The sequence below is a fragment of the Schistocerca americana genome, chromosome 2, assembly GCF_021461395.2.
Source record: "Schistocerca americana isolate TAMUIC-IGC-003095 chromosome 2, iqSchAmer2.1, whole genome shotgun sequence".
Classification (NCBI taxonomy): Eukaryota; Metazoa; Arthropoda; class Insecta; order Orthoptera; family Acrididae; genus Schistocerca; species Schistocerca americana.
The window spans coordinates 734726277-734738857 of NC_060120.1; the positions used below are offsets into that span (position 1 = coordinate 734726277).

Consider the following 12581-nt stretch of genomic DNA (forward strand, 5'->3'; position numbering starts at 1 on the left):
CTCTCAGAGCCGGAAGACTACACCTACCCCTTGATGGTGGGGGGCACTTCCCTCCTTGTTGCTCGTGCACCACCTACCTTGGGAGTACTGTCGCCCCAACCATCAGGGACATCAGTCCCCACTTCTCAGCCAAAGAAATGTAAGTCTACTTTGGCTCCTCTCGCTAGGAAGGTGTCCTTTGGGTCACTCCCTTCCGAGGTTTCTGCTATTGGGAAAATGACACCTGCCAGTGGCTGAAGTGCCCAATAGCAGCTGGTCGTAGGGCTTCATGATCATCCTCAGTCCCAGAGACTGAATCAGTGAAACTCTCCCAGCCAGAGAAACCCACAGATCAGAGAGAGAAATCCAGAAAAGAAATATGACCCGCAAGACCAAGGGAATTGTGGTGGCACCCACACCACTGCTGCCTACAAGCTCTGCATCTGAGGATGAGGTGAAGATTCTGGCATCCACCGAGGACCTAGATCTCACCAGACCCTCAAACCCAATGGATATAGCCTGTTCTGGATATAAGTCAGTGGCAGCAGGTTACCCTGAGATGTAGACTACCTCATTGAGTGTTTCTTCCTCCAGTGGAATTGCGGCGGTTTTTGCCACCATCTGGCTGAGCTACGGCAACTGTTAAGCTTTACACCTGTTTTCTGCATTGCCCTCCAGGAAACCTGGTTCTCGCCAGTGCAGACCCTTGCCCTTCGTGACTTCAGGAGATATTACAAGAACCGTAGCGAACATAATAGTGTGTCAGGTGGTCAGGTGGAGTTGCGTTTATGTCCTGAACTCAGTATGTAGTGAACCTGTGCCCCTTCCATTTCCTCTTGAAGCTGTGGCTGTCAGGATATGGACAACGCAGGAAATAACTGTCTGCAGCGTATATCTCCCTCCAGATGGTGTGGTACCCCTGAATGTATTGGCTGCACTGATTGATCAACTCCCTAAACCTTTCCTACTTTTGGGAGACTTTAATGCCCATAACCCCTTGTGGGGTAGCACCATGCTTACTGGCTGTGGCAGAGATGTCGAAAATTTACTGTCCCAATTCAACCTCTCCCTCTTAAATACTGGGGTCACCACACATTTTAGTGTGGCTCATGGTAGTTACTCGACCATTGATTTATCAATTTGCAGCCCAGGACTTCTTCCATCTATCCACTGGAGAGCACATGACGACGACCTGTGTGGTAGTGACCACTTCCGCATCTTCCTGTCACTCCCCTGGCGTCATGCTTACGGACGCCTACAAAGATGAAGTGTTTGTTGTCCTTCTGTCGTTCTTCTGGTTCTTCCTTTCTCCTGTTATTGTGCCATACGTCTCCTTTGTTTTCTTCGTTCCCTTGGGTAATTGTTCTTCTGGGAACAAGGGACCGATGACATGGCAGTTTGGTCCCTTTTCACCCCTTTTAAACCAACCAACCAAACATACAAACAACCCTCCCTTCTCTCTCTCTCTCTCTCTCTCTCTCTCTCTCTCTCTCTCTCTCTCTCTCTCTCTCTCTGTGTGTGTGTGTGTGTGTGTGTGTGTGTGTGTGTGTGTGTGTGTGTGTGTGACATTTTATTCTAAGCGTAATACTATCCACTACTGTATAACATTTTTTGCAACCAGGCATTAAAACTTCGTGGTGAAACAATTTCAAAGCTTCAAGAGGCTGTTAGTGACCTAGAGCAGCAGTTGCAAGAGACACGAAAGCGTTTAGCATCTACTCAAGAAGAATTGCAAACAGTGGCATCCTCCCTGGACAAAAAGATTGTGGAAGTGCAGTCACTTGAGACAGAAAATTCTCAACAGAAGGAAGAAATAGCACAGATGAGAAGCCGCCTAACAGAATTTGAAAAGGAAGCTGCAGGTGAGCTATAATAAATAAATAATTGCTGTATCAATTCGTAAACGAATTGTTGTTCTGCTATTATTAAAGTAGATGTTGAACAGTGTGTAGAGAGAGAAACAAGAGCTCAAACATTTTATGCCAGTTTTTGGACTTAGATTTAATCTGAGAAATCTATTAAAACAAGTCCTTATAGCTATAACAGACTATATCCTGTGCTGAATAATCTGTATTAATATACAAAGGGGAAACGCTGTTAACAAAGATCTTGAGACATTCTTCACCTGTTTATTTCAGAGTTTTACACAATACTCTAATAAACATTTGGATGGGCATAGGATATAAAAACAACAATTAATAGGTTTTCCATTAAAACAGACTATGAGAAAGAAAATGCTGTGCTATGAAAAGTGTGGTTTCGTTTTCTTTCCCACATTTGCTCTTAACTATGTTAGCAGGGCATTTAAACCATTAGACAAATGGTTTCTCTCATATACATTAATATATTACTTCGCCATGTACACTGTCCAGTCACATTAATGTGACTACCCTTAAAAAACCTGAATAATCACCTTTTGCAATGTGGACTGCCGCGGGATGTCCAGGAAGAGTGTCAGTGAAGTTTAGGAAGGTACCAATCAGGATGTGGAGCCATGCTGACTCCAGTGTCATTGCCAGCTGTGCTGGTTTCCTCGGTTGAGGATCCATGGTGTGAACAGCCCAGTCGAGGTGGTCCCACAGGTTCCCGGTTAGGTTTTAAATCGAGGGAGTTTGGTGGCCCGGTACCAGGCGTGAGTCATGCTTCGGTAGCTCAGATGGTAGAGCACTTGCCCGCGAAAGGCAAAGGTCCCGTGTTCGAGTCTCGGTCGGGCACACAGTTTTAATCTGCCAGGAAGTTTCATATCAGCGCACACTCCGCTGCAGAGTGAAAATCTCATTCTGGAAACATCCCCCAGGCTGTGGCTAAGCCATGTCTCCGCAATATCCTTTCTTTCAGGAGTGTTAGTTCTGCAAGGTTCGCAGGAGAGCTTCTGTAAAGTTTGGAAGGTAGGAGACGAGATACTGGCACAAGTAAAGCTGTGAGTACTGGGCGTGAGTCGTGCTTCGGTAGCTCAGATGGTAGAGCACTTGCCCGCGAAAGGCAAAGGTCCCGTGTTCTAGTCTCGGTCAGGCACACAGTTTTAATCTGCCAGGAAGTTTCAAGTTATAAGCTGTCACTTAATGCTCAGCCCTTTTTTAGCCATACCTCTTGAGGCACTGATCACACCACCCTACTACAATTGTAAAGGACATTGGCCTTGTCACAACTAGGCTATGGGTGCCAGACACATTGTCTGGGACCACAATTGGCTTTTCAGATGTTAAATCCAATTCATCATTATATGGTAATGTTGACCACTTGTACCTCTCACGTGAGCACTGTTGACAGTATTCTGGCGGAAACTGGGATCCTACAGGGTTATTACAAATGATTGAAGCGATTTCACAGCTCTACAATAACTTTATTATTTGAGATATTTTCACAATGCTTTGCACACACATACAAAAACTCAAAAAGTTTTTTTAGGCATTCACAAATGTTTGATATGTGCCCATTTAGTGATTCGGCAGACATCAAGCCGATAATCAAGTTCCTCCCACACTCGGCGCAGCATGTCCCTATCAATGAGTTCGAAAGCATCGTTGATGCGAGCTCGCAGTTCTGGCATGTTTCTTGGTAGAGGAGGTTTAAACACTGAATCTTTCACATAACCCCACAGAAAGAAATCGCATGGGGTTAAGTCGGGAGAGCGTGGAGGCCATGACATGAATTGCTGATCGTGATCTCCACCATGACCGATCCATCGCTTTTCCAATCTCCTGTTTAAGAAATGCCGAACATCATGATGGAAGTGCGGTGGAGCACCATCCTGTTGAAAGATGAAGTCGGCGCTGTCGGTCTCCAGTTGTAGCATGAGCCAATTTTCCAGCATGTCCAGATACACGTGTCCTGTAACGTTTTTTTCGCAGAAGAAAAAGGGGCCGTAAACTTTAAACCGTGAGATTGCACAAAACACTTAACTTTTGGTGAATTGCGAATTTGCTGCACAAATGCGTGAGGATTCTCTACCGCTCAGATTCGCACATTGTGTCTGTTCACTTCACCATTAAGAAAAAATGTTGCTTCATCACTGAAAACAAGTTTCGCACTGAACGCATCCTTTTCCATGAGCTGCAACCGCGCCGAAAATTCAAAGCGTTTGACTTTGTCATCGGGTGTCAGGGCTTGTAGCTATTGTAAACGGTAAGGCTTCTGCTTTACCCTTTTCCGTAAGATTTTCCAAACCGTCGGCTGTGGTACGTGTAGCTCCCTGCTTGCTTTATTCATCGACTTCCGCAGGCTACGCGTGAAACTTGCCCGCACGCGTTCAACCGTTTCTTCGCTCACTGCAGGCCGACCCGTTGATTTCCCCTTACAGAGGCATCCAGAAGCTTTAAACTGCGCATGCCATTGCCGAATGGAGTTAGCAGTTGGTTGATCTTTGTTGAACTTCGTCCTGAAGTGTCGTTGCACTGTTATGACTGACTGATGTGAGTGCATTTCAAGCACGACATACGCTTTCTCGGCTCCTGTCGCCATTTTGTCTCACTGCGCTCTCGAGCGCTCTGGCAGCAGAAACCTGAAGTGCGGCTTCAGCCGAACAAAACTTTGAGTTTTTCTACGTATCTGTAGTGTGTCGTGACCATATGTCAATGAATGGAGCTACAGTGAATTTATGAAATCGCTTCAATCATTTGTAATAGCCCTGTATATCTGTGGTTTCAGTGTAACCAACTCATCCTGAAATACACAATTGCCATCTACCAGTTCTCTAGACATTCAAATTACGAAATTATTTTTCCCATTGTTGGTGTGTCAACCCACTGAAGACTGACTTAGGTTGGCATTCCAAATTTGAATATGTTTGGAAACTCTTCATAGTGACCCTCTCCTCACTTGAATGTATTTGTGGAGTGACCACATATGTTCCTCTCTGATGTACAAACAGACCACAGGCCCAGTTAGACCTGCCTATTCGAAGGACTTAAAATCTTTGTTGCCCCTGTTATTAAGGAACATAGCTTTCCCTCAATCCTCCGTCAGTGTCAAGGTGCTGAAATCATATATATTGACAGGTCTAAATATGCAGAAAAGATTAACTATGCTTTCACACTTGCTAGAAGCTATGAACAACACTCCCACTACTTTGGTGTTGATTGCAGAACTGGTAGCTGTTCTATAGCCCTCTGCCTCAGCAGTGTGAAAATTTGCAACCGATTTTTTTTTTGTACATAGTGTCTCCATGAGTCATATACTCACTATTGACCATTTCTACATTCATCATGTAGTCACGTCCATAACCCCGAGCCTTTCTTTATTGTGATCTCAGTTGTACTACAGTCTCAGTTATTTTCCATATCAGTATGTGATAGAAGTAGAGTTCTTTCTTCACCTGTGCCAGTCAGCTTCTGATACCTTGCTTGCTTCGGCCATCATTCGTAATCTTAAGAAATGTTAACATGGTCTGTAGTAGACTGTAATGCAGTGTTTATTTAATCATGTGATAGCTAATTTAGACTAAGTGTCATTATCAAGCACATGTGTAACATCTGTATTTCATGTCCTCTGGAGGCTGTCGATCCCCACAAATATGGAATTCATGATCTTGCTTCCCAGGTAAAATAATTCTTGTACTTCTTCAACTCCTTTGTGACTCGTAATTTTTATGTTAAGCAAGCCATAATTCTCCATTGTACTACTCTTAAACATATTTGAATTAGGTTTGTTTACCCTTAAATCACATTCTGTGCTAAGTACACCATTAGTTGCTTTCAAAGTGTCTTCTAAGACTATTGCAATTCAGATATGTAGAAGTTCTGTAAGGTGTAAACTATTGTTTTCCTGTTGTAGTGGATGTTGCTCGCAGTGAGGTCACAAGCAACAGCACGATCAGCAAAACTGAAGAACAAGCACGTCTTAAGGATCTTGAAGATACATTTGAAGAACGCTACACAAAGGTATGTAATAGAATCTGCTTTGTGATTTCTTTTAAAATGTTATTTTCATTTCTACCTTCATCTCTATATTGCTTACATCCAAGTAGTGGTTTCTTGCATATGATTTCTGTGACTGTTCCCTCCAGCTTATTACCTAGTAATTTATAAAACATTTTCCTTGTTCTACTTGGTACTTTATAAAGCATCATTTTCCTTATTCGCTCAAATCTGTAAACGACTATTAAAAAAGTATTGTAAAACCGAGAGGCAGCTCTCATAATGCAGAAGATCCTAAAAGCTTGCCCATACAGATTTGTGCTTAATTCCTTGACTCATCTTATGGAACGCTAGTAGATAATGTCGCAGTTTCAAATAAGATGTGATATCTTTGTGTAAGCAGTCCATTGTGGTTGCATTTTATCTAGAAAACATATTGTTTCTATATAGTGATGTGTGTTTCCATCCAGAAATATGAATGGAAAAAACTTACTGTAAGTATGGGTCCTTTCACTATCACTGCAGTATACAATGTGTCAGGCTTACCGTTCAGTAGTAGCATGTCATAGGAAATGAATGTGTGAATGACAAAATGAGTACACAGTGACATCTTGTTAGAGTGAACCAAGAAACTGAGGGTTTTATACTTGATGTAAGAGACTTAAATAATTCCAGTGAGAAACTATGTGAAGTAGGCCCACATTGTAAGAGATCCTTCTGTTGAATGTAGCTAAAATATGAATTGCAGTGTGTAGTCTTCTGCGTTAGGTTGAGAGTACACAGAAGAGATATTATTACTTGAAATTATTGCAAAAATGATCTAGTATGTATTCTAAACCTATACCAAGAAGACACTAAAACTTATTTACAAATAAAATATGCTATTATTATCTGTATATAAAGTAAATAGCTGCATGTCAGGAAAATTATTGCTAGTTACTGCTGTAGCCGAATGGTCAATCTGTAGGGAAAGTGGGAGAGATTAAATTTCATGTAAGTAGAACAGTAAGAGACATGTACTGTATAGAAAACATCCATCTGTTCTGATGATGTGCAGTTAATTGTCCACAGTAGATTAGACAGTTTTTAAGCTGTAAAAAGTAAGTGTAACTTATGGTGGCTAGTGTGATAAAACTGGCAGCAACGTACCCTATTATCCCACCATATCAGATACTCCGACTACAACAAAAAATTATTATTATGATGATGAAAATAATAATAATAAAGAATATTGTAGGTGGAATTGCAGAACACTCGAGAACAAACAGAAATTGTAGAAGACTGATCAATATATTTAATATGTTCCAATTAAAACTCATATCCACGTGTGTTCACAAACTACCAAGAAAAGTCAAAATTTGGATATCTTTAAATCCAAATCTAGGATCATGTAGCTGTATTCGAAAGGAATATCTATCTCAAGGTTAAAATAAAGATTTCTACCATCGAAAACAAAAAAGAAAACATAGAAAGTAATCAGGTACAACTCCAGTAGACCCAATTTGACAATAGAAAATGTACAAAAATTTAGTGAACTACAACTAAAAAAGGTCATTGGTGTGAACACAAGGCACAAATTACTAAAGCAGCAAAGAGAACATTAGGATTGGCCAAGAATAAAAAGACAACTTAGTGGATCGAGGAATGTGAAGGAGTATTAGAACTAAGAACTCAAAAGTAGAGGAAATGTAGATGTTCAAAAAAAGAACAACACACAGAAATCAGTAAAAATTGTCCAGGAAATCAAAAGAACCTTTGAAAAATCTCACCTGATAGAAATGCAAGCAAATAGGATCAAATAACAAAGAAAATTGTGAAATATTAGCAAAATATTTGAAATACTAGCAAAATATTTTGACAGGCTCTTAAACTGTCCAGTTTCTATAGCTGAATTAGAATTTCCAGCAATACCAGTGTGGGTTCTAGTAAAAATAATTATTTATCTAGCACCACACAAGGGATACTACCCGTGAATACACACACATGTATTTTTTAATATCAGTTGCAGTGGAGGCTGTAAACAGATGAACAAAAGACTAAGTACTCCACTGAGTATCCATAATTTTTATAGATTTTACATTTCACTGTATCCGTTAGAGCCACATGTTATTCCCTCCCCAGTGATAAAATTGAGGTGTTTCTCTGGGAAGTGCACTGTACATCCAGAACATGTAGTTTGTTGGGTTGCCGGATGACGTGCCGTAGTTTTGGTGACTGGAACTGGTTGTTTACATGGAGCTGCCATGGATTCTTCAGCATGAAGGGTGGCTTGAGTCTGTTAATGGAGATTTTTTTGTGACCATGAGGTATTTCAGTAACAGAGAATTTATAGTGTGAATGTATCAGATATGGTCCATCATAGATAGGTTGCAGAGATTTCTTCCATGCCTCATGTCTTATGAATACATGTGAAAAAATCATGGGTTCTGGATGTATGAAGGCAGACATAGTGTAATGTCAATCATCGAATGAGGCCGTTTGATGTGGCAGGTTGAATGTCACACTCCAGTGGAGTAGGATTAAAGAAATCAGCTGGAAGTCTAGTTGTCATGCTACAAGTCATTTTGGGAGTGGTGGTGTTATGTTCTGGAATCACGAGCATTGAGACCCATTAAAATTGTTGGTAAGTTGTCAGCTCAGTCATTTGAAATTCCGTGACCCTTAATGCTGTCTTGATGTTGCAATGCAACCGTTGAACACTGGATGGTAACCAGCAGTTTTGATGTGGTGTATGCTGTGGGTCTTTGTAAGGGGAATGACCAGTTGACACTCAACTTCCATCCTGTGTCAATGGTGACTATTTATGGGACTCCAGACTGTGTGATGTATGATAATAAGAGAATACTGGCAACACTTTATGCAGAGATGCCCCTCAGTGGAACTGCCTCCGGCCAACAGGTAGACTTGTCAGTCATTGTTAAGGGATAGATGAAGTCATGAGAGAAAGTTAATGGTCCCATTAAATCAACACAGATATGACAGGAAGTGACTGTCAGATTCATTGAAAGCTCCACAAGCACTGGTCATATGTTTTGAAATTTTTGCTCGTTCGCAGCAAACACGTTTTTGCCCACACCTTTACATATTATTTCTGTGAAGGCTAAATAAAGTCCTTTTGAATCAAGTCCACTGTGTCTTCCATCCCAGAGTGAGCCAAGTCATGTTGTGCGTGGAAGACTTGCTGTCAGTAAGCTGAAGAAAGGTATGGCCGGAGCTTATCTGTAGCATAGCTGTGATCTATCAGGTAACAATATTGTTGCAGTTGCTAAGGAACAGGAGTCTAAATTCTTCACTTCGGCCATTTTTGAATCATTGATTTGTGCCTTAGCAATATCTTCATATGAATTGCTGGCTGGCAACATGATGTCTGCAACTCTGGAACATGTATCAGCAGCAGTGTTCTCTCCTCCAGTATCTTATCAAACATATGTGATGAACTGACTGAGAAATTCCAGATGGCACACTTGCCTGTGTGTTTTTTCAAGGCACTGTTTATAGGCAAATGTCAATGGCTTGTAATCTGTGAATATTTTTGAATTCTCTGTCTTTCAAATGAGAACGAAAGTGTTTGACTGCCAGATATGCTGCCAACAATTTAAATTTGTAGGGAAAATAGTTGCATTGTGTGTCAGCAAGAGACCTTGAGAAAATCACAGATGTTTCAGATGTTCCTTCTTGCAATTGGTGCAGAGAAACTCCTGTAACATATTCCTAAGCATCAGCCATCAAAATTAAAGTAATATCTGCTGTGAGATTACCAGGCTGAGTTTCATTAGGCATTTCTTCTTTTCATTTCTGAGCAGTTTATGTCTCAGTCCGTATAACAGGATGATTACCCTTCCTCTTGGTGTTCTTGATCAAGTTAAACAAAGGTTATTGGATTTATACAGTATGTTGTAGCATATACATGTAGAAATTCACCAGTTCTAAAATATGGCATAGTTTTGCTGCTGTTGTAGGAAGCCCTTCCCTTTAATGTTGAAATTACTTGATGTGATACACAGTAAGCCAAGAATGGTATCTCTGTTCAAAAATGCATTTCCGTACACTAATGTTAAGATGGAATTTGTCCAGCTGTTGCAGATGCGTTGTATGTTTTTCATCTGATGCTGAAGCAACGAGAATATCATCTAACTAGTAACAAACAGAAGGCAAATCATTCAAAATCATTGGAATGCTTGTGCTGCACTCTGTAGGCCAAATGGCATCTTCAGAAAGTCCAAATAATTTGATAACAGCTGTTTGAGACATGTCTTCTGGTGTAACATGAATGTGGTGATATGCTCAGATAAGGTCAGTTTTAAGAGAATATCTTTCAGTTGGTGAATTGGCAGTGGAAATCTTGTAAACATAGTACCGGATAGTGGTAATTAGGTTTCTTCATGAGAATGTTAGAATCTCTCTTTAGCAAGTCTCGAAATTTATGCTGTAAGTCAATCAAAAACCCTAAACTGTCAGTAGGAACATTTGGAGAGCCTGTACTAATGATTAAAGTTTCTTAGTCAAGTAATTTTTTGACTTAACATCAAGCAACAGACCATAATGACTCAACAAATCGACACCAGTAATTGGCTGGGAAACATTTGCAAGAAAAAATGGTCATGGAAATGTGCACTGAAGGCCTATTTCAAGGTTCTGTAGTTTTTACCATATCTGCGTATTATAGAAGCATTTACGGCATAAAGTTGCTTTTTCATAATACTTTTGTGGTCTAATATTTTTGCCAGCACTATGGAAATGTTTGCCCAGAATCAACCAAATATTGAAGGTATGTTTTGCAAATCATTATGAACAAGTGAAGAGATGATTCAGCCTTCTCAATCTGTGATGCTACAGCTCCTTACTCTGAGCCTTGCCAAGTGGTTAGCATAGTAGTTTTCTGCCTGACCATTAGTTGGCTGTTGAGAAATAAACGAACATGGCAGTCTGCACTTTTGTCGCATTGTTTTTGAATGTATAATGATACCAGCACCTGGAGTGTTTCTGTGCATTATGCAGTGATTTCAATCTGCTTCCTGAATCTGTGTCATTAGTTTTGCAAGCTGTCTTTCCAGGTGCGAAAGTTCATCATCTTGAGATGAAGACAAACCAGTTTCTGTACTATATACAAACTGACTTGGCATTGTAATCTCTACGATTTTGTCAGCTATAGAAACGATTGCCTCGAGATTTACACCTCGACTAGTTACCGGTATAGAATATGCATTAGTTGGTAAGTCGTTGAAGAAATATGGTTCATAGAAAATCACAGGCCCTTGCATTCTGGCAAGTACACACATCTCTCTGAGCAAAGTAGATGGCTTTTTCTGTCCTAGTTCTACATCGGGTAGCAATTTTTTAACTTCATGTTACTCTGATTCTTCATATTCTAAGGTAAAGCTTGTTTCTAAGTCTTTACATGGGGAAGCTTATGATGATTTGGACATGACATTTGAAATTAGCTCAGCAACTTCAGTAGCAAGCAGTTCCAAAATGTAGTTATACTTTTCTCTTTGTTGTTAATATTTGCAGTAATAAATTGGAACTACACTTGCAAAAACCGTAGCTTTACATCTTCTTCACCAGAAAGGTGGTATTTTCACTGCCACACACAATACTTACATACCAGTGTCGTTCGGTGGTGAATTTGCCACGAGAAAATGTATTTAAATAGCTGCAGTAAAGTTGAAATAATGATTGAGTTGATTCTTGTGTACTCATGATCATGCCAGGCTAATTATTTATTTAGCATCACACAAAGGAAGCTTCCCTGAGTACATTTACATATATTTTTTAATACCAGTCACAGTGGAAACAATAAACAGGTAAACAAAAGACTGAGTACTCCAATGTGTATCTATAACTTTCACAGAGTTTACATTTCACTGTGTCCATTACAGTCACACCAGAAAATCTTGAACAAAATTTCCCACTAATCACTAATAGAGATAGAAATTCGTTTAGCCATAAAAACACCCAAAAACAATAAAGCAGGTGGTGAAGATTTCATTACAGCAGAACTATTGAAACGGTTAGAATCAAAGATTATAAGCATAGAAACGAATACAAACAAAAGTCAACAGTTACAGACGAGTGTCACTTCTACCAGTGACATACAAAATACTGTCATAAATTCTACTGAACTGAACTGAAGAACTTCATACAAAAGCCCTGGGAGAATACCAAGATGGTTTTCAAAACTGAAGATCCTACACAGAACATATTTCACTTAAAATCAGTAATTTGCCACAAAATGTTATCCTGAAAACCTGTAATATTATCATTTTTTGATTGAAAAAGTTATTCGATTTGGTAGACAGAGAAACGATAGATAAAATCTGGGAGAAGTTGGTGTTAAAGGAAAATTAGCAAACTTAATTCATGAAACTCTAAATTTATGGCAGAAATATCCCAGGCATTTGAAGCAACTACTGCTGTTAGAGAAGGGAATGACTTATTAACTTTACTGTTTAACTACTTTAAAAAATTCTAAGAATCTGGAATTTGGAACTAAAAATTCACAAAATGGAACCAATAATTCTGAGAAGAAAAACAAATGGAATGAAACTAAAATGCATGTCTTTTGCGAATGTTTTTGCAATACTTTCAGAAAATCTGGTAGAAACAGTCAATACTCAAATAAATCTTTTAGAAAAAGTAGCAAATGGAACTGGCCTGTAATTTTAACCTGGAAAATAAAAAACAAAATTCATGACTAATATGAAATATACACCAAAATACACACAAAAACAAATAGTTAAAATAGAG

At 39.7% G+C, this 12581-nt stretch overlaps 1 protein-coding gene across 1 annotated transcript in view; it reads left to right on the forward strand.

Annotated features, from left to right (window-relative positions):
• LOC124594994 (GRIP and coiled-coil domain-containing protein 2) overlaps nucleotides 1-12581 on the forward strand; it is a 282633-nt gene that overhangs the window by 126759 nt on the left and 143293 nt on the right. The window contains exons 8-9 of the mRNA XM_047133537.1: nucleotides 1601-1841; nucleotides 5752-5858. Of these exons, the coding sequence (XP_046989493.1) occupies nucleotides 1601-1841; nucleotides 5752-5858 (348 nt within the window). The remainder of the gene's footprint in view (nucleotides 1-1600; nucleotides 1842-5751; nucleotides 5859-12581) is intronic.